This window comes from Microtus ochrogaster, chromosome 19 (assembly GCF_000317375.1).
Source record: "Microtus ochrogaster isolate Prairie Vole_2 chromosome 19, MicOch1.0, whole genome shotgun sequence".
NCBI lineage: Eukaryota > Metazoa > Chordata > Mammalia > Rodentia > Cricetidae > Microtus > Microtus ochrogaster.
In genome coordinates, this window is record NC_022021.1 from 6,858,854 (window position 1) to 6,882,102 (window position 23,249).

At 44.3% G+C, this 23,249-nt stretch overlaps 1 protein-coding gene across 2 annotated transcripts in view; it reads right to left on the reverse strand.

Annotated features, from left to right (window-relative positions):
- Dmgdh (dimethylglycine dehydrogenase) overlaps positions 1-23,249 on the reverse strand; it is a 72,142-nt gene that overhangs the window by 3,294 nt on the left and 45,599 nt on the right. For both annotated transcript variants that reach the window (XM_013349699.1, XM_005356488.2), the window contains exon 15: positions 6,061-6,195. In XM_013349699.1, the coding sequence (XP_013205153.1) occupies positions 6,061-6,195 (135 nt within the window). The remainder of the gene's footprint in view (positions 1-6,060; positions 6,196-23,249) is intronic.

Here is a 23,249-nt window from a genome sequence, read left to right on the forward strand (position 1 = left end):
CACAAAACCAAAATAGGACATGTAAAGAAATGTACTCACACAGATACAGACCCCCCCCCACAAAACCAAAATAGGACATGTAAAGAAATGTACTCACACAGATACAGACCCCCCCCACACACACACGAGGTCTCATGACATTCTGCTGTTCATTCTGTCCAGCACATGGGCGCTGTCAACACTCACAGCATGAGTCCACCTAGTCCCTCTGACAAGAGCACAGGCTAGCCCTCGTCACTTCAGCCTTTTGGATGTTAGCACACTCATGAACTTAACCCTAGACCTTATCTCTGAGGTCTGGGTTTTTAACTATCCCTTTGAAATCCTGAATCAGAAGCTCTCCGTGAACTTATAATGAGAACTGGCTATTAAAGACAGAAACAACGGAGTTGAATGTTTTCTCCTGGCATATGATTGACAGTTAAAATACTGCACATGCTTTGAAGTTGTTTTTTCTCCTTTGGGTCAGACTTTAGTAACACAAAACAAGGACCTGGGTCCAAGAGGATGGGGGTCTAAAGGCTGTCTTGGCGACTTTGTATTCCTTTCTACGTCTGTAAACCAGAGATTTGTGTGGGCAGGTAGGAGAGTTGACCTGGTTTGCCTGGGCTACTTAAGAAACAGGAAGAGCTCTGGGTGACACCGGGTGCTGTCCCCTGACTCACTGATCACAAGCCCTCAATCACACAGAGATTCTGCAGCCATCCTGCTTCTCCTAAGGCCCCACAGAAAATGCTTGCTGGCATTTCTTCCTTAGTCTCCTAAGAGGACTTTGTATTGAGTGTTAATTTTTAAAGGGGCTTTGTTTTGTGTTAACATTGACTTTCATTTCTACTTTAGCCCGGGACAGTTTCAAAATCTAGCCTTTCCTTTTATCTTACTTACAAAATCCACAGAGAGGGTTTTTTTTCTTCTAGCACGATCTACCCCAGCTCCTCTGGATTCAGTTAGACCCATCCCTTCTCACAGAGGACACCAAAAGGACACGTGTCCCACCCTCCCCTAGTAGACCCTCACTCTTCGTTTACTAGAACATTGACCTTGGGATTTTGTTTTTAACCAATGGATATAATTCTCATTTAGTTTTAGCCTTTTCTCATTTGTCTCTTAAATTAAGTCTCTAGCTGATGCAGGACAGCATGGGAAATGAACTCTCACGAAAGTGACACATTTTAATGAAGTTGCATGGTAACTTCTTGTGCCTCTCCTGCTGTCCCTATGTATTGCGATTTGTAAGCAGAAAGAGGAGGAGACAAAGGTACTGACAAGGACCACTGCGCTTCCCTCCTGAGCTCTCTAGACTTTCCCACAGCCTCTTCCTAAAACCCCCTTTGCTGCTAAGGGTCTTTCAGAACTAAAGTGCCCGTATGTCTTAATTTCTAAAAACTTAAACCATATTAAGGACAGGCATCCCCCAGCCCCCACTTGGACTGTCTCCAAAGGCTGCCCATCACCATTTAATGTGCATACATCTCATGGACTCCCCTCTCTGTCCACTCCCTCTCCCCTAGTGTATAAACTCCACAAAGACAATGGTTCTCTTCTGTTTAATTTGCTGTTGTGCCTACAACATTGCTGGCACAGAGCAAACTAATATATATATATATATATATATATATATATATATATATATATATATATATATATATATTGCATTGAAGAACATAAACTTATTTTCTATCTCCAACACTGGGAATGTTTGTAGTAATAAAATGTCAAATACCAAAAGCATAGGAGATAAGCACAGTCAGGAAACAAAAAGCAAAACAGTATCTATCATTCCAGAATCTAAAGAATATCTGACCAGAAGGATAATGCCTCATGTTTGGTTGGATAACATAGTTAATAGAGAGGGTTCTAAATGCTCCTGATTGCCTCACAAGGTGACCCATGCCTTGAATCCCAGCACTGGGGAGGAGAGGCAGGTGATGCCAGCCTGGTCTACATAGCAAGTTCCAGGATAGCCAGGGCTACCTAGAGAGACCCTATCACAAAAAAACCAACCAAGCAAATAAAAATAAGTGCTGTCAACACAAAGAAATGATAATGTCTCTGATAATGGAGCTGTCAATCACCCTGAAAGGATCACCACACTGTGTCACACAGCCCCTCATAGATATGCATAATCAGTGTGTCAATTCAGACATTTACAAGCATTTTAAAAAGATGATCTTTGGAAATGAGGATTTTCTGTGGAAGATCTTTTAACTAGAAATATTATATGATATATTATTTTAATTAGTTACATTGTTTATGCTGTGGACTATTACTTTACCTGCATAGAGGTGTGTTGCTTTTGTTTATTCTGCATTTGTTTTATGATATAAGAATGTGCATTTAATTATGTAAAAATGTGTTGCATCTGTTTCACCTTGCCTGCTTAAGGTAACTGATTGGTCTAATAAAATAGCTGAACAGCCAATAGCTAAGCAGCGAAAGGATAGGTGGGGCTAGCAGGCAGAGAGAATAAATGTGAGGAGAAATCTAAGCTCAAAAAGAAGGAAGAAGAAAGGAGAGAAGGAGGGACACACCCGGGGCCAGAAGCCAGGCAGCTGTCAGCCAGTCACACAGAGACAGCAAGAAAGTAAGAAAAGGTAAAAAGCCACAAGACAAAAATAAACAAAGAAAAATATGTTCATTTAAGTTAAAAGGGTTAGCCAGAAACATGCCTCAGCTAGACCGAGCATTCAAAACTAATAATAAGTCTCTATTGCATGATTTGATAGCTGGTTGGTAGCTTAAAAGAAATAGCCTAGGGCTGGAGAGATGGCTCAGTGGTTAAGAGCATTGCCTGTTCTTCCAAAGGTCCTGAGTTCAATTCCCAGTAACCACATGGTGGCTCACAACCATCTGTAATGAGGTCTGGTGCCCTCTTCTGGCCTGCAGGCATACAGGCAGACAGAATATTGTATATATATAATAAATAAATATTAAAAAGTTAAAAAAAAGAAATAGCCTGGTAGACAGCTTTTAAAAAAAAGGCTTTTAGCACAATAAACGTGATGACCCTACTAAGCGTCAAAAGGCAGGCTCCTGTTAGGGAATTTGAGAGGAAGGATCCTATAATTGGGTTAGAACTCTATTAGCACCTGTCATGAGGTAAGAAAGATAAACTGGGCAGGGGATGTGGTTCAGTCAGTAGAGCTCCCGCCTAGCACACACAGAGCCCTGGGCTCCATCCCAAGCTCAGCATAAAGCTGGGTATGGCAGCATGCTCCTGAAATACCAGCCAGCACTTGGAAGGAAGGAGAATCAGAAGTTCAGGGCCATCCTTAGCTACAGAGTGAGCACGACATCTCCAGCATTCACGGCTGAGTACCCCAGCAGCATGTCGGTGGGAGGGTAATGGAAGACTAATGACTAATTTTGATTGACAGCTTGTTTAAATTATGAAACAGTGAGATTAGCAAAGCCCAGCTCTACTATATGTCTGTGAGGAGGTTTCCAGTTACAGCTGCATTATGGGGGCTCTGATCTAATCGGCCGAGCAGCGCCTTGATGGGTCCATACGATGATGGCATCACTGGGAGGCAGTGAAAGGAGGGAGATGGAGCCTACTGGGAGGGAGTAGGTCACTGGGACTACGTCCGTGGGCCTCTGCTTTAGCCACTTCCTGTTGGTTTCCTCCTCCATCTTCTACCTGCCAACCAGGAAGAGGAAAACCTGCTTTGCTCTGCTCCCACCCACCCCCTGCCATGATGCTCTGATCAAGAACATGGGGCCAACCAACGGAGGACTGGGTTTATTGAAACCTTGAGCCAAAAGAATTCTTCCCTCCTCTAGGTTGCTCTCTTGGCTTTTTCAGTCACAGACACACAAACTAACTGACACAGACATATTAGGACATGCTGAAGAACTTGGATGAGGGTAAAGTAAAATAATATAAAACAAAGGAAAGATAAAGTTGGGGGATAAATGATTAGAAAAAAATTCAAAGATAGAAAGAGCCATTGTGCTGGCTAGTCTTATATCAACTTGACACAAGAAACTAGAGTTACCTAAAAGGAGAGAATCATAATTATGCCCCTATAAGATCCATTTTTTTTCAATTAGTGATTGATGCAGGAGGGCCCAGCCCATTGTGGGTGGTTCCAGTGGTCCTGAGTTCTATAAGAAAACAGGCTGAGCAAGCCATATGGGAGCAAGCCGGTAAGCAACATCCCTCCATGGCCTCTGCATCAGTTCCTGCCTCCAGGTTCCTGTTCTGTTTGAGTTTCTGTCCTGACTTCCTTTGGAGATAAACAGTGATCTGTAAGTGTAAGCCAAATAAACCCTTCCCTCCCCAACTTGCTTTTTGTTCATGGTGTTTCGTCAGAGCAATAGCAACCCTGACTAAAACAGCTGTAGACATTATCCGGTCCAGGGGCTTCATTCTATAGATGAAGAAACCAAGGTGAGCAATCGGGTCAAGAACCTGGTTAATAGCAGTTGGTGCTTGGTAGAAGTCGTGTCAACTGTGGACAAACTAGAAATCGGAGGAAGAACAGGCCATTGCTGTGCAACTCAGGCTGGCCTCAAATTCACTGCATAGCTCAGGCTGGTCTGAAACTGACGATCCTCCTGCTTCAGTTTATTGAATGCTGAGATTATCAGAGTTCCTAGCTAACAACATGTATCAAGGAATGAGGCTGAGAGCCGGAAAGGGGCCCAGTAGTTGAGAGCCCTTGTTGCTGCATTTGATTCTCAGTGTCCATACGGTGGGTCACAGCTATCTATAACTCCGTTTCCAGGGGATCCAAATATAGAGAAAGGAAAGAGGAAGGAAGGGCCACAAGGAACATTTCAAACAGAAGGGCAAGCTCAGCCCTGGCTGAGAAGGGAAGTGAAGACCAGCCTGGTGGGAAAGGCAGAGAGGAACTGGAGATCTGAGGAAAGCCTGTTAGCTCCATGCTCAGACAACACGTGGAGCTGTGGTGTATAACTAGGTAGTAAAGTGACTTCAGGGTACACCAGCCAGGACAGAAAGAGGACAAACTGAAAGAGTCAGCAGTCTTTAGAGGAAGGGGCAAGAATCAAAGCCCGAATATAGGCTGATTAACTCAGCTCCATCAACCAATCACTAGCTGTAGAAACTAAACGGATTTACCCATTCTCTCCGAGCCTCATCTTTACGACGGAAATGCTCACACATGTCCAGCAGGGATGCAAAGCTAAACAAGCAAACAGGTGAAAAATATCTGGTATGTAGGAGCAATTCAGCCACAACAGCTCTGTCAAAAGGAGTGTGCCTTTGTTTGTGTGTTTGTTCAGTGAGGCTATGATTCAATGCTACAGGTCCCCCGACTCCAACCACCTACCACTAGAGGGGTGGAAAAAATGAAAACAGGCCTCAGAGGCGCTGCAGTCGGTGAGAAAAATCACAAGACCAGGATCTCTGAGCTTCTTGTATTAACAAAGCTGACCCTGCTCTATATAGAATAAACAGCTCTTAGAAGGGCCTCGAAAGGCCAGTGCTCTCTCTCCCCCATCAGCCCACTGGGCATCCCTCACCAGCCAAATCACATCCAGATGCTGAGCCACACTGGACTTTATGAACAGAGAAAGTGAAGGGATTGGAGACCTGTGGCTGGGCTATCCCACTAACCCTGCTTAAACCGAACTTTGAGAAGGACGTGAACAATGCAAAGTTGGAAGACAGCGACCATATTCTTCCTGAAAAACCAAATGAGAAGGTGGCTCCCTCCCATGTCACCTTCTAAGCTTCAACCATTATTGTCATGATGTGTCCATTTGCATCTGTGGTTGTTGTGCTAATAGTATCTATTAAAGAGATTCCTGAGAAATTAAATCGAATACCAAATTCTTACAAAATCAATATTTTGCATTCACACACATAAATATATTGTTTTCCAATATATTTAAAATCAGATTCTTCTGTTTACAAAAATGAGCAGCATTTCAGTTTCTTGTCAGTTACTTGCTTTCTGTTTCTTTAACGTCAGCTCAGAAATTAAAACTGTGCCATCCTTTCAGTAAGCAGATAAATTAGGGGGAAAAAACCCACCCCAGTAGAGCCCAGAGAAGTTCGGTCGTGGGTGATGGGGTGGCCCTGGCACCCACCTTGCCCTTGTACCAAATGCTTTCATTTCCCTCGGGATCCACATCCTCCGTTGCCAAGGTGAGACAGACGAGTCTCCGTTTCAGGCCCGCGGCTTTAATCTGCTTCAGTGCTTGCTTGCCTATGAAGTCGGCTGGCTGCAGGAATCCAAGATAATGATGATGAATGGGGGCTCCGGCGCCGTGACAAGGTTAGAGATGCAAGCATTTAAATTTGTTTTTGCTATTTTTCCCCAATTACACACTAAATAAAAATACAGATCGGATCAAACGTCTACACAAATATTTCTTAGTGGCCAAGTGACAGTACCAGCCACCCATTCCTTCAGAATAGCTTAGACTTCATGTAATGACTTGGGAAGACAATTTTACCAGAACTAACTGAGCAGAAAAGCACAAGGAAAGCATGCATACCGTGCCAGTGGGTGACACAGGTGGCCCTGTGTCTAGTGGGTCTGGACAGTGGCATCAGCCGTCTGGACAAAGGACGTCTCAATTTCCACCCACTGGAAGTTTATATATATATAAACATATTCTTTGATATGTGATGTGAGAAACTCCCCCCAAATGCTACATTTCCCCTCTCCTTCAGAGTAAATTCCCTGGGATGTTTTAACTACTGGGCTGTTCTCATTACTTCACTCAGGAGAACACCCAGGTGTGGAGCCAGAGTCCAAGTGAGACCCCATGTATGCTGTGAGGTTAATAGAGTCAGATGTGGGCGTCTGTAGCAAAGACCTTACTTCTGCACCTGCTCTTTAGCCTTTCTTCCTCCTTCCAAGTCACACGTGACTGACGACACTCATGCTCCAACTTGAAGGCTTTCCCTTTATTAGACACCCCTCAACTGAGCAGGACACACCGGTGAGCCATGACTGATCAGCGGGGACGCTGGGTAATAAAGCACCCAGCCAGAATGCCAGGGGACCTGGGATAAAGTGAGACAAATTCACCGGAGGCGAAGAGCGAGGACAGTGCCCAGGAGGGAGGAGTGCCCTTCAGGTGAGAAGATGAGGAGCCACACACGCACCTCATAAGGGGTGAAGAGGGAATTCGCTACACAAAGCACACCTCGATAAAAGACATTTGAAATGCAATAAAAAAGTCTCGAAATCAACTGTCACATATACTCATAAATAAACAAACAAAAAAACAGAAATCAACTGTCACATACACTCAAAAATAAACAAACAAACAAAAAAACCAGAAATCAACTGTCACATACACTCAAAAACAAACAAACAAAAAACCCACAACCCAAAGAAGCCGTCTCAAACTTTATTTCTCGACTAGCCAGATAGGGAACACTAGTTTGTGCCAAAGGCGTACTCTGTGGCCAGCACTTAAGATTTATATAGTGATCTCTCAACGTGAAACATTTAGGACTGTGTGCAATAAAGCCCATGCCCGCCGACAATCAGCGGGAGTTCTCACACGCCTCACACCCGATGCCCCCTCACCATGCTAGGCTTCCAGGATAGGTCCTGCAGGGACTGCAATCTAAGTTGCTGACCTGCACAGGACACTGAAGAAGGCTTCCATTACCCTAGGTTTAAATACTAAAAATCCTTGTTTAAAGGGATTGGAGGAATAACTGCCCCTTTAAGACAGTGTGCCTTTCTTCCCTGGAAAGCCTGTCTCTGGTGAAGTCGAACCTGGAGCTGTAGCCAGGGGTCTGGGTTACATCTGCCCACTACGCCCACCGTTCTGAATTATTCATCGAAGGATAACTTCCCCTTTTCTCCTTTTCATTTTTTCCCACTTCACAAAGCATGGGCGTGTTTTACTCGCTTTCTTTGTATGGCATTATCCTCCATCGCAGCCTACCACCCATACCTTGCTTCCTCCCCAGGGCTGCTTACAAAAGGCTTAGCCTTGCTCTTCTTCTGCTCCAGCTCCCTCCTCTGGGTAGCTGCTGAGGTTTAGAGTTTGCTATCCTGACATTTTCTTTTAAATGCTAATAAAACTGCCCCGGAGATTTCTTTTATTAACAAGACTAAAAACCCTGAAAAGGGCCCCAATTTCTGTGGTGACAGGTGGCACCCCAGGTGGTGCTCCCCAAAACTTCCAGTAACCAAATAACAGGAATAATTCAGTAGAGAATAATTCTTGCTAAGTCACATTTACGATGGGTTAGGTTTATGATGGGTTATTAGGCTATGTGACTCAGTAATCCTCACAGTAACCCTGAGGTAGGACTGGGTAGGACTGGATAGGACTGGATAGGACTGGATAGGTACACCAGTTCACAGGGCAATGACCTGAGGCTCAGTCAACACAAATCAGCATCTGTAGATTTGTCCATATGTTAAAAACAAAAAAAGAAACAAACAACACATCTGTATCCGGATCCTGGGATGCGTGGCGGCTAGAAATACTCAAAACACTGAGGTAAAGATGGGAAACCCATGCCTGGAGTCCTTGCACTTGGGAGGTCAAGGCAAGGGGATTATGGGGTTCAAGGCCAACCTAGGCTACGAGAGACCTTATCTCAAAATAAAATCAATAAAATGTAAGAGTCAAAATTAACCCGTAAGCCCCACCTGCCCAAAGACAAGGTAACTTCCTGAAATTGGGAGTTGTCATTCTTGGGAAATAAGCCATGTGGTTTCTCTCTCCTAAACAAGTTTGTTTGAAGTGACTACACCAGAAGTGCTTGATCACACGTGGGTGGGAGGGGCGTAGGCAGGAAAGACATCAGGATGTATGCTCCCCCCCTGATTGGACCTAACGGGAAATGCAATGAATTATGACTTTTGCCTTTTTAAGTCCCTGCAAAATGTGATCCATGGCTGTCTTCTGGGGACTCAGAGGTGGACCTGGCCAGTGTTTAGTTAAAACTTGCTTCAAACTGGGCTCAAAGTTGTGAAACTTGTTTTTCTCTCAAGAATCTCAAGATTAACAAAACACAAATTCTCTAAAAGGAAAATGCTTTAAAAAAATTTCCTTCAGGTGGCCTGTGTCTGCTTTGATTGGCATTCATTATCAGTAGTTTTGTAGTGTGAAATATTGAAAACACTCTGCAAGCCAATACTAATAAAATCTGACAACTTCTGTCTCTATCTTGTGAGCAAGAGCATCCGTCCTTCGACACAAGTGTAAACAATGCCCTGACAACCAAATCCTCACTGCCCAAACATCTCGCGATGGTTCGTGTAGTCAGCGTGACCAGATGAGAATCGCCGAAGATGCTCATAACGCAGAGTTCTGTGTGTCTGCCGGGGAGCATGCAGAGATTAGAGGGTGAGCGCTCTGACCTAATGCTTTAATCCACAGGTGACTTCAGAATTTGCTTAGACCTATGGGAGTTGGTGGCCCTGGTTCCCTTCTGCAACTCCAGTTCTCTCTGCTTCCTGGCGGCCCTGGGCGAAGTCTCTCTCCCATGGGCTCTTCGCTGGCATGATTCTATACTCCAGTACATGAACTGAACCCTCTGAAACCACGAGCCAGAATAAAGTCTTCCCCTTCCAGGTTGTTTCTGCCAGGCATTTTGACAGAGCAGTGAGGACAGTGACAGAGAGGAAGGAGTCAGCTTCCACCCCTTCACACGCCCCTTCCCAATCTAACAGGACTCCCAACTCAGGCAGACTTAAAGTGCAGTCACGACATTCCAACCCTGTTTTATTTGGCTTATTCTCAAGATTTTACACTACCACCTACTAATTAATTATAAATGAGAAGAAACAAGTCTGCAGCGGATGCTGTAATTAGAAGTGGTACTTTCAGAATGACCCAAGAACAGAAATACATCTATTTAATGAGTCATTGATGAATTACTGATATAAACAGCAGTTAATGTCTTTAAGAAATGTACCGATTTCTGAGGCACTGAGTCTTCAACTTAAAAATAGTCTTGACATGTTTTTTTTTAAGTGTACTACTTTTAAATACCAGTAAAAGTCATAAAGTCAGGCACCTGTGATACACACTAAATATATCATCCATATATACAAAGTAGGTTGTCTGTGGAAGCTGATTACTCATCTCTATTAGCCCTGATAACGGCATGCATATTACCTGAATGCTGGTGTAAATTAAGTAAATTAAACGCATGTATTTGGGGAATGAGTCTTAGGGCAGTGAAGGGATTGAAGACGCAGTCAAAGGTGACAGCTACACTGGAGGAAGACTGGAACACAAAGCTGGAAGAGGGGCTGCCATAGACCAGAGGAGAGGATAAGGATGAAGGCTTGGGCCTTCCGTTCCCTTTATACAGGATAAAACGCTATCAGAAATTCAAGGGTGTCTGTCATCAGTTTAAGTCTTGGGCTCATATCCTTTAAACTCAAATATTAAAAGTTCCAAAGACAGAACTGAAATAAGTTTCACATCCCGCTTCCCAGAATCCCCAAGAACTAGGCATGGGCATCTAATCCTGTTCTGTATTTTTCAGCCGCTGGTTACCAGCTGTTTCAGAGTGCAGGGTGAAGATGAAAAGCCAGACTGCCACTGTCTCTCATACATACTTGAGAGCTTCTTGTTTAAAATGGGCTCAAAGAATCACGGGAGGCATCCTGGGGGAGGTCTCCTTGGGAAGCTCATGGCCATTGCTAGCCCGAGACTGGGTTAACTGTCACATCCTCCAGTCAGCTGTTCAGTGCTCTGGGTGTGACTCAGAGGCTGAGAAAACTGTGTCCTGAGGTCACTCATTTGGGGAAAGGGTTGGTTCAGGGTTCACCCCATCAAGACAAACCACAGCCTTATTCAGAGGTAGACCACAGAGCCTACGAGAGTTTATAGTCATAGGGCCCGTCTCACTGTATTACCAGAACTGCAAAGCCGGCGGAGGCTGGAGGAGATTGAGCAACCAGGCTCAAGCCTAGGCAGCCCTGGTACACTTTCTCTGCTGTCTAGCCAAGCACATCTTCAACAGAGCCTTTGTGGCGACGTGGTAAGTAATGAGGTTAGCTGTATCATTGGCTGGAAAATGAACGCTCCCACATGCACCAAGTTTTCATTCTCCGCCCTTAGCACACACGGCTGAGGAACAACTCAACTAGCATTTTCCTAACCCCAACTTACTACACAGATGAAAGAGAATTCCTTCTCAAAAAAAGTCTTTAAGGGAGCAAGGAAAGGGATTCTGCCAGGTACTGGGAAGGAGAGGAGAGAGGAGAAACCCAAGGAACAGTGTAGTGGCACGTGCCTGTTCTCTCAGCAGTCAGAGGTCGAGGCTGGAGGATCGCGGGCATAGAGCCAGACTGAAAGACCCTACAGACCCCCTCCTCAAAACCCGCAGCTAGCATGCTCCCAGGGGAACGTCTTGTTTGCTTTAAAATAAAAAAAAATTCTCCAGATCAGCAGCCAGCCTGCTCTCCTAAGAACATCCCATGTGCTTGAGATAGAAAGACTGCAAGGCAGGATGTCAATAAGAGCACATCAACAAAGCAGGTTCACTGCAAAACAGGATATCTATAAAGATAGGAACAGGATGACTATTGTCAAACATCCATGCTGAGAGAGGAAACCATTCATGCCCCCCCCCCCCCCCCCCGCCTCATTCCGATCGACTGATAACCACGCTTTTGTTTTGCTTCTGTAAACTTGCTGTTTGCTCTTCCCTATAAAAAGCCCGCCCTCCAGTTGGCAGGCGCGCAAGTCCTCTGAAAGACTTTGCTGCCCACAGGTACCTGTGTTTACTCAATAAACCTCTTGCTAATTGCATCCTGTGGTCTGGACTCGGAGTGTCCTGGTTCTGGGGGCTTCATTGGAGGAAAAGGTCCTCTCTGAGGGTCTTTCAAGACTAAGTAGCAAAACCCTGACTCAAATCCCAACAAAACAATCTGTAAACTGAGGAAAACATTTAAAACATGCAGAGGTAGACCAATAACCAGGATAATTACCATCTAAACCAAATTAAAATTTGTTGAAAACTAAAACAGCCCCTCTCGCATGTATTCTGTGACTTCCATTCAATCCAATTTTAAGGGAAATAGTCGCTAGCTTTTGAAGCGCATGACTCAAAAGCAAGCTGTGGGCTGAATGCGTGACTTTGCCAGGTGCACTTTTATGCTTAACTTCAGCAACAGCATTTAGCGTGCTCACAGTATAGTGGACCACTGCAAATTCTGCAAGTTTAATCGATTGTAGAGAAAAAAAATGGTCAGGAAAAAATTGTGCTTGTGTTGAACTTATGTGAGCATTTTTCTTATCATTTCCTAACAGTGCAGCGTGGCCCCATTTGCATAGCGTTTGTGTTTTGCTGTGTGCTGTGTAATTTGAAGTATACAGGAGGGTAGGAGGGTGTGGAGGGCTCAGAACTGGGGTCCGTCACCATTCTCTAGAAGTGTTTGAGCACATGAAGATGTTTGTACACTGGAAGGGCCGGGTCTCCACTGCCCACCCATCATGGGGACAGCTGGGTTTTCCTCTCTCTACAGGTAAACAGGTAAATGAGTGCCTGTTGGGTGTTTTTTACATCTACACAAAGCAAACGACCCTCAAGGAAACAAACATGGAAACTGAGTGAGCCTTGGCAGTGATCTTTCCTTGATGACTTCTTAACTGCTGCAAGGGTCTCATGCATGGTTGCTTTCGCCTATGCATTTCAAAGATCTACGTCAGCCAGATGTTTAGTGAGGTGACAAAGGCTCTTGATCTCATCTCAGGCTCATCGACTGCTCGTGAGGTTTATGTTTCCTTCGCGAAGTAAGTGAGAACACTGAAGTGCACGCAGATGAACTACCTTGGGTGTCTCAGCCTGGCAGGTGGAGCAGAAACCACTGAATCAGTCAGCAGCCCAGACTCAGCTGCCACCAGAAGTGCAGGTGAGCTGAGGAGGCAGCGAGCACTCTGCAGCGTGATGCACAGTACCGCAGGGCGGGCCGCGGGAGCGCCTAACACCCTTCACCGTTAATTCCCACACATATCTAAAAACCCAAATCCCTGCTTCCGGAGCAGAGCTCCAAATCCACAGGCCCAGCTGCCTTCCAGGCCTTTTCACCTGGTTATTCCACACCCACCAAGCCTCCCTGTCCGCCAGCCACATCTGTTTTGTTTCCAGATGCCAACAATACCCTGTCTTTCTCTCCACCCTTCACCCGCAGCCCCCTGGGTGAGCTCCATGCTACGGTCTCATATTGTTCCCATTATTTCCTCCTCCACCTACAGCCTCCACTTAGCCGAAGCCTTTGCCCTTTCTCCTCTAGACTCCTTCAGTAATTGGGGAAAAGATCTTCCTGTCACACGAGCAACTTTCTTCTAATCAGTTTTCCATCACCGGAGTGTCACTTCTTGCTCAAAAGCCTTAAATCACTCCTTAGCTTGGCAGACAAGAAAGCCCCCTTCCTGATGGGCAGCTCTGAGTTCCTAATAGCAGTTCTGGGCACTGCTTTCAAGGGAATACATTAACTGAAAAGTTATTCATGTGCCAGTTCTGAGTTAGGTGTAGAAGATAAAATAATAAAGCATTAGTAATGGAAAGTGTACCATTCTGATCAAAAGAAATAAACAGAATAACTTTACTCTTTGAATAAGTAAGATAAGTTCAAATGCTCAAGACCTACAAGGAGATCATATCTGTTAAATTTATGTTGGATTCCCTAATTTATTTTAGAAATGATTTGCTAAAACCTGACAATATCTTTTAAAAGATCAATTGTAATCACCAAGTTAATCTTATGCCTAAAGTGAAAGGCTTAACATTAGAAAATAAATATTTTTTTTTATTTATTTATTTATTTTTTTTATTTTTTATTTTTGGTTTTTCGAGACAGGGTTTCTCTGTGGCTTTGGAGCCTGTCCTGGAACTAGCTCTTGTAGACCAGGCTGGTCTCGAACTCACAGAGATCCGCCTGCCTCTGCCTCCCGAGTGCTGGGATTAAAGGCGTGTGCCACCACCGCCCGGCTTAGAAAATAAATATAATTCAACAGATAGCAAGTAAAAAAGAAAAACTAGCTGATTAAATGTAGAAAAACCCTTTAATAAAATGAATATCTACTCCCAATTAAAAGAAAACATTTAGCACTAGGAACAGAAGAAATCGCCTCAACCTGAAACAAAGCAGCTGTACAAACCTAGAGTGAACACAGTCCATGGTGATAGGGAGCCATGCAAACCTACAGTGAATACCGTCCATGGTGAAGGGGAGCAGTGCAAACCTACAGTGAACACCGTCCATAGTGAAGACATGCCATGCAAACATGCAGTGAACACCACCCATAGCAAAGGGGAGCTGTGCACACCTACAGTTAACACCGTCTATGGTGAAGGGGAGCAGTGCAAGCCTACAGTGAACACTGTCCATGGTGAAGGGGAGCTGTGCACACCTACAGTTAACACCGTCTATGGTGATGAAGATGGTATTTTCCTCCTGTGGTCTGATGGAAAAAGGTCATTGATAATAAACAACCTGCCTTGGCCCATTTTGATAGGCCATCCCTTAGGTGGGTGGAGTAGGCAGAACAGAATGCTGGGAGGAAGAGGAAGTGAGCTCAGACTCGATAGCTCTCCTCTCTCTGGGGCAGACGCCTCAGACAGACGCCAGGCTCCTCTCTCCCAGGCAGCTCCGACCCAGGATGGACGTAGGCTGAATCTTTCCCAGTAAGACTGATGCTACACAGATTATTAGAGATGGGTTGATCGGGATATGAGAATTAGCCTGTAAGGGCTAGAGTTAATGGGCCAAGCAGTGTTTAAAAGAATACAGTGTCCGTGTAATTATTTTGGGGCATAAGCTAGCAGGCGGCCAGGGTGCTGGGGACGCAGCCCCGCCGCTCCTATTACAACAGTCAGGATCAAGGCAAGGGTGTTTGTCCTCACCACCGCCGTTCAGCTCTGCTGAAGGTGAAGCCAGTGGAGGATATGAGCAATGCAGTAAGGTAAGAAAAAGAAGACTTTAAAAGATACAAAGAAAAGCTGTATTTTCATACAACACTGTTGTCTGTGTAGAAGATCTGATGGAACTTGCAAAAAATCTACTCGAGCTACTAGGTAGCATTAGTAACACTGAAAGGTACAAAACCTACTGTGTTATATTTATTCATCTCTGTGTGTGTATTTGCATGTGTGTATGTGTGTGTAGAGGTGTGTATTTGTGCGTGTGCTTTCTTGTAGGGTTTGCACATGTATGTGTTGAGTGTGTGCATACATGTGTCTGCAGGTCTGCAGGTGTGTACATCTTCTTTGATGTGCATTGGTGTTTTGCCTGCCTGCATGTCTGTGTAAGATGTTGGATCCCCTAGAACAGAAGTCACAGACAGTTGTGAGCTGCCATGTGGGTGCTGGGGATTGAACCCCATCTCTGGAGAAGCAATCAGTGCTCTTACTTGCTGGACCATCTCTCCAGGCCCCAGGTGTGTGCATTCTTACAGAGGGTGTACATGTATGTTGTGAGATATTTGATTACACTGTGTAAAGATACGTCACTCTGATTGGTTTAATTAAAAGTTGAACAGCCAATAGCTAGGCAGGATTTCCTGGCACAGAGGATGCTGGGGAGATGAAGGGCAGAGTCAGAGGAGACGTCATGAGACACAGTGAGCGGAATGGGAAGGATGTGGATGAGGTAGGTGAGCCTTGGGGCAGCACATAGATTAATAGACATGGGTTAAGTTACAAAGGCTAGCTAAAAACAAGCCTGAGCTATTGGCCAAGTATTTATGATTAATAATAAACCTCTGTGTGGTTATTTGGGGGAGCAACTGGTGGGACAGAGCTCTCAGGGGTCTAGATGGAAAACTCTGCCTATACATGTTTGTTTGTGTGGACACATATCTGTGGGTGTAGCACTCTTTAGAGGGTGCACATGTGTGTGTGTGTGTGTGTACCCATGGAAACTAGAGATTGATGGTGGGTGTCCTCTTCTATTTCTCTCTAACTTGTATTTTGAGAAAAAGTTTCATGCTGAACCTGGAGTCCACTGAATGGACTAAACTGATCAGTGAGCCCCCAAGATCCTCCTGTGTCTGCCCACCCAGTACTGGGATTCCATGTGCACACAGCCATGCCTGGCTTTTTATATAGGAGCCGAGCAATGAACTCAGGTCCTTATAGCGTGGTCTGCGAGCTCTTTACCATCTGAACTGTCTTCCAAGCTTCCAATTGCATTGCTATAGACTAACAATAAACAATTGAAAGCTAAATTTAAAATAACATTTACAGTAGTATTAAAACATGAAATACTTAGGTATGAATATGTACAAAGATTTACAGACTTATGCACTAGAATATACAAAATATTTCAGAGAAAAATGAATGATGGTCTAAATGGACTTAGAAATATACATTGTTCTCAAGTGTTGAAAGACTTGGATTAACCTATAGATGCCGAGTATTTTCAATCAAATTACCAACAGGGATTTTAAAAATCAATTGTCAAGCTCATTCTACAATTTATGGAAAACCCAAAGGACCTAGAATAACCAAAATTGATCTTACTTAAACTATAGCAATTAAGGCAATATAATATTAGTATCAGGAAACGCTAATAGTTCAATGGAATATGGCAGAGCCTAGAAATAGGACCTACCAACATACAAGAGCTGAGTCCTCCAGGTACATAGAGGCGGCGAGTGCAAGAGAGCAACCTTTCAACAAATGGTGCCGGAAACTGGAGAGCCACCGGCAAATAACGTCATCCACCCCTCACAATGGATACAAAAATCAACCGAAAGTGGACCATCAACACAAATGTAAGAAAGTGGTTTCAGACCTTGTTTCAAAATGAATAATTTTTAAATGTTTACAATTTCTAGATGAAACTAGCTATTGCTGAAACTTTGGGTTCAGCAACAGTTTCTTAGACATGAACTGAAAACACCATCTGTAAGTGGTCATCTGAGGGTCGGTGAGATGGCTAAGTAGAGGCACCTGCTGCCAAGCCTGAGGGTCTGAGCTTCATCCCCAGGCCCCACATGGTGGAAGGAGGAAATCAACAGTCCTTCTCTACTCTCTAAGGCACATTATACCCTCCCCCACAATCCATCAACCAACCAATTCATGTGAACCATTTTAAAGATCAATTGATAAGGCTTCTAATTTTGTAAATTAAAATCTCTGAAAGACACATTTCAGCAAACAAAAATATAAGATACAGATTGCAAAAATATTTACAGGGCATTTGCCTGATAAAAATTTATATATTAAAAATATATAAGTAACTTGATCAACTCAGCAATAAAAAAGTAAACTGAATATGGGTGAGAGATCTGAGCAGACACTTACCAAAGAACAGACAGAAAAAGCAGACAGGAAAACAAAAAGGTGTTTAACGTCATTAACCACGAAGGAAACAATTTACAACCATTTCACACCTCACATAATAGCTCTAGTTAAAGAAACAGACCGGCACCTGGTGGTGGTGGCGCACACCTTTAATCCCAGCACTCGGGAAGCAGGGGCAAGCAGATCTCTGTGAGTTTGAGGCCAGCCTGGCCTACAGAGTGAGTTCCAGGATAGCCAAGGCTGTAAAGAAACCCTGTTACAAAAAAAAAAAGAAGAGAAGAGAGAGATAACACCTAATAAGGTTGCAAAGAGAGTGAAATTTCTACGGTTGCATTTGTAATTGTCCTAAACGGAAGCAGCAGAGAAGTTCAGCAACAAATCAGTGCTTACACAAACTGCAGCACAGGAGACGGAACACTGCGGCTGTGTCAGCAAACCTGGTGAGCTTTGTAGAGTCAAAGCTTGACGGAGCAGAAAGAGCTTTACTACCAACCGTAGACAAGAACAGCACTGAGTTATTGCCAAAACGACACCTTCTCAACAAAGGAAGCTATGCAGGCTCATGTAGGGGTTGGCCCATTGCTGGGCACGCTCGGTTGAAGGTCATAATTTAAGAATGATAGTAGACACATCTTTGGATGTCCTTAGGATCACATATTTAAAGGTTAAAATGAAGGCAGAGGCAGGAGGATCTCTGTAAGTTCAAGGTCAGCCTGGTCTACGAAGCAAGTTCTAGAATGTAACACAGAGAAACTCCGTTTCTAAAAAAATTAAAAAGTGCTCAGTTTTCAAGTTTTGGCTGGAAATATAAGAAAGGACATTCTGAAGTTGCAATAATGTAGGAGTTTGCCATTAAGGACACTTGCTTCATCTTGCAACCAACAAGTAACAACACGAATGACTCTTGAATTATGCTAAGTAGATCCATATCCAAAAACGTATATGCTGTATGTGGTAGTTATAACTTGACACAGCCTGGAATCCCTGGGAGAGTCTTGATGGGGGATTGTCTACATTCATTTAGTCCCTGGGAATCTCTAGAGGTGGGAACTGTCTTGTGAATTGATGTGGGAAGGCCCAGCCCACTGTGGGTGGTGTCATTCCCTGCACAGGAGTTTCTGAACTGTTTAAGTGGAAACATCAAACTGAGCCCAAGCAAACAAGCAGGTGGGCATGATGCATCTCTTCTCCCTGCTGTAGCCATGGCCGGCTCACTCCAGTTCCTGCTGCCATGACTACCCCACATGGTGGACTGCAACCTGGAATTGTGGGCTAAGATCATCTCCTTCTCCCCTAAATTGCTTCTTGTCGGGGTATTTTATACAGCAACATAAACGAAACATTAATTTCATTTATATAGATGTTCCACCTATTCCAAAAGATGCGGAAATAAATTATAGTGATAGAAAGCAGATAAATGGGTGCCTGGGAGTAGGTGAAGCTGTGGGGAGTGCTGGAAGGTGGGAATTACCAAGGGTTGTAATTATTCCTTCTGCCTCCGAGGTAAGGAACATGTTATCTTTATTGCAGTTATAATTTCATTTTGGTATGCATATCAAACCTTTCAAACTGTGTGCTTCAAATGTCAATGATTTTTGTGTCCAATATGCTGTTCAAATAAAAATGATATCCATAAAAGAAAAGCAGTCTAAAATTACTTAAAATTCATTCTGAGACCGGAGTTTCCATGGACGTCAAGGTTTGGAAGCAGTTAGTGGAGAGTACACTTGGGCTTTTCGGGTAGAAATACTGATTCATTACTGAAACTGGATCTACCTGCGGATGATAAGTCAGTAGCTGCTAGTCTAATATGCTCCGACAGGTGTTTGGGAATGGTAAGCTCTGCTCCAGCCCAGGCTGAACCCCGCATCTTCCCTTCCTGCCCCCTTGTCACTTAGCAATGAAGACGGGTAAGAGAGTAAGGATGGCATAATGAAATGGCATGATTACATGGCTCATAAACACCGTGGCCCCAACCTCTATGCAAAGTGGCATTTTGTGGACGTTGAGACTCCCAGAAGGGGCTTCCTTTTACAGATCAGAAGTCTCAGGTACAAAATGAAATTAAATTGTTTCCTCGGGCTGCATAGATAGTGTTGAACGACTTATAAAAACATCCAGGGGCTCAGCAGCTAAAATCACTTGCTGCTCTTGCAGAGAATTACTTCTGTTTCCAGCACTCAAGTGGCAGCTCAGCTGTCTGCAGCTCAGATCCAGGAGATCGATTCCCTCTCTTCTGACCTCCATGGGTACCAGGTAGGCACATGTTGCAATGCATACATGAGTGTTATTTGTATGTATAAAATAAATAAATATAAATAATAAAGATTTCTTAAACCCAGGGGCAGGAGACATGGTTCAGTGGGTCAAGTGTTTGCCTTGTAGTATGAGAACCTGAGTTTGGATGTCTTGTACTCATGTAAAGCCAGACATGGTAACAGTGCCTGCAACGTACGGCAACAAGGGAGGAGGAGGCAGGAGAATTCCAGTACACTATTGGCCAGCTAATCAAGTATACACAGTGGCACACAACAAGAGACCCCATTTCAAACAAGGTGGAGACAATGACCAACACCCAAAATTGTCCTCTAACCTCTACACAGGTACCACGTCATGGGTGAACCCTGCTCCCCCCCAAACACACACACACATACACACTTTAAAAGCCCATTTGGGACTTGAGCTGTTATTCAGTGATAAAATGCTTGTCTTAGAGGTGTGAGATGTGAGACCTATTTCTCAAGGGAAAATAGTCACTCCTTGCACACTTCTAAAGAACAAAGACGCGGGACACAATATTAGTGACATGCCGCCTAACCAAGATGGACCACAGACTTGCTAGCTCCCTTCCGACACAGCGGGCTCCACAGCACCAACTCTGCCCAGCCTCTTGTTTTGCCTTCTAATCTTAAGACCACTCTTGGTATGAGGTTACAAGAACTAATGTCATCATCTTCATGCTTAAAAAAGAAAACAAAACGATACAAGACGGCTCACCGGTGGGACACTGCGGAGCAATCTGGATCCTCCTTTCAGAGTATTGGGGTGGTGAGTGGGACTGGCAGGATGGCTCAGTAGGTAGAGACTTTCTGCCAAGGCTAACAGTCTGAGTTAGGTCTCTAGACCCACACGATAGGAGGAGAATAGCAAATCCTACACATTGTTCTCTGAGTTCCACACGTGATGGGGCAAGTGTGTTCCCCTCCCCCTCCACCAAATAAATACATTCCACAGAGACTTGAAAAGAATAACATTGGCTTGGGGCAGGTCAAGAGTTTTCAAATTAACTACATCAGAACCACTACATTCAAACAAATTATTGCAAGTCAACTATGGCCACATACACTTGTAGGACCAGCATACACAAGGAGAGGCATGGTTGCCACAAATTTTAGGCCAGCCTGGGCTACAATAGCAGGACTCTTCGGAATGCAGGACAAGATTCTACATCACCCTAAATCTCTAGTCCTCCTCTTGCTCCCATTTCTCTCTCTCTCTCTCTCTCTCTCTCATATACATGTGTATGTGCTCAGGTTTGTATGTGTTCAGGTCCAGGTGAACATATGTGCACATAGAGACCATAGGTTGATGTCCGGCATTTTTCTCCATCAGTTTGTGCTGGCTAGTTTTATGTCATCTTGACACAAGTTAGATCGGTGTTTTTCAACCTGTGGGTCGAGACCATCAGAAAACACCTACTTCCGATGGTCTTAGGAACTGAGGCATTGCTCAGTAGCAGCATTACAGTTATGAAGTCACAACGGAAATAAATACATGGTTGGGAGTTCCTAAGTATGTGTTTTCCAATGGTCGTGACCCACAGGTTGAGAACCACTGAGCTAGAGTTACCCAAAAGGAGAGAATCTTGGTTGAGAAAAAATGTTTCCATAAGATCTGACTGGAAGGCATTTTCTTAATCAGTGTCTGATGGGAGAGGGGCCAGCCCATGGTGGATGGTGCTATGCCTGGGCTGGTGGTCCTGGGTTCTATAAGAAAGCAGGCTGGGCAAATCATGAGGAGCAAGCCAGTAAACAGCACTCCTCCATGGCCTCTGCATCCGCTCCTGCCTCCAGGTTCCTGCTTCAGTTCCTGTCCTGACTCCCTGCGATGACAAACAGTACTGTGGAAGTGTAAGCCAAATAAACCCTTTCCTCCCCAAGTTGCTTTGGTCATGGTGTTTCATCACAGCAATAGTAATCCTTACTAAGACACTCCCATCTTATTTTATGAGACAAGACATCTCGGTGAACCTGGATCCTTCTTTCTCCTCCCTTTCTGCCCAGTGCCCAGGTTACAAGTGCATACCGCCATGCCTGGCTCTCCTCCCTTTCTGCCCAGTGCCCAGGTCACAAGTGCACACTGCCGTGCCTGGCTCTTTACCTGGATGCTGGGGTTGCAAACGCAAATTCTTCTGTTTGCACTGCAGGTACTTTCGGCCTGCTCCTATGCAGTTATGCAGTCCAGAGTAGTCTTCAGCTCAGAGCAACCCTCCTGCCTCAGCTCTCTATTTTTTTATTTTGATTCTGGGTCTCACTACATTTGCCACAGTGGCATTGCGCTCACTCTGTAGCTCAGGCAGGGCTTGAATTTGAGACCCTCCAGTCTCAAACCTGGAAGTAGCTGGGATTACAAGTGCCTGGGACATACCACCTAGCCTGGCTGAGATTTCATTTTAATTCAAGTAGGGTGAAGAATGGACCTTGGTGGGATGGGGTGGGGAGATAAATGTTTAAGAAAAATCTGCTCTACCTAAGCACATTCCTCTTGGTGCTTAACTCTCCCTGGCTCTAGAAATGAACAGAGGTTCAGTAATCACAACTGCGTTCCCTTTGCTCTTGATTAGAACAATACATTGCTCCATTTCCGATGCTAATCAAACTCCACCGATTTTTCCCCCCACATAAACTTCTTTTGAAATGAATCAAAATACCACAAAAACAATGGTAAGACTTATTTTGCTAGAGGAGGTTTAATTAGATTTTAAAATGCAAATTTCTGATTGGGTTAACCCATTTTGCGGGTTTGAAATTCTTCCTTTGGGGTTCTGCTGCTCACTTCCACAAGGTGGCAGTGCTGTGCACCGCGGCAAGCCCCTCCTCCTGCAGAAGTGTTTCCAGAATGCAGCCTTACTTCCCCGAAAATTCAGTTTCTTGGGTTCTGAGAGGCATCAGAAGTGTTTCTTTAACCAGGGGTTTAGCAAGAAATATAAGGGTATTCAGTAAATGTTGGCTAAATGGATGTGTGCATGTGTGTGTGTGCTCGTGTGAGTATGTGGGTACGTACACGTGAGTGTGCATGTGTATGTGTGTGCACATGTGTAAATGTCTGTGAGTGTGTATGTGAATGTGTGTGAGTGTGTGCATATGCATGTGTGGTATGTGTGTGTACATATGAGTGTGTTTGAGAGTTGTGCATTTTTTAGTATATGCATGTGTGTGTTTGAGCTTGTGTGTGAGTAATGTGTTCTTGAGTGTGCATATGGATGAGTTGTGAGCGTGCATGTGTGTGTGTACGTGTGTGTGTTTGTTTGAGTGTATGCAAGTGGGGAGTATATGTGAATGTGTACATGTGTGAGTGTGTGTAAGGGTATTGTGAGCGCATGTTTTTGAGTGTGCACATGTGTGAATATGTGATTAAGTGTGCATATGTTTGTGAATATGTGTATGAATGTGTGAGTGATATGTGTGTGATGTGTGCATGTGTGTGAATGCATGCATATATGAGTGTGTGCATCTGTGTGTTAGTGTGCATGATGTGTGTAATGTGTGTGTAGATGCATGTGCCTATATGTGTTTGTGTTTGTGCATGTGAGTGTGGATGCATGAGTGTGAATGAGTGTGTGTTCATGAATGTGTGTGCATGTCTGTGAATGTGTCTGCCTATGTGTGTTTGAACATGTAGGTGTGCACATGTGTATTGGGACATGTGTGTGCACTGTGTGTCTATGTGTGTTTGGACATGTAGGTGTGCACATGTGTGTTTGGACATGTGTGTGCACTGTGTGTTTGGACATGTATGTGTACTGTGT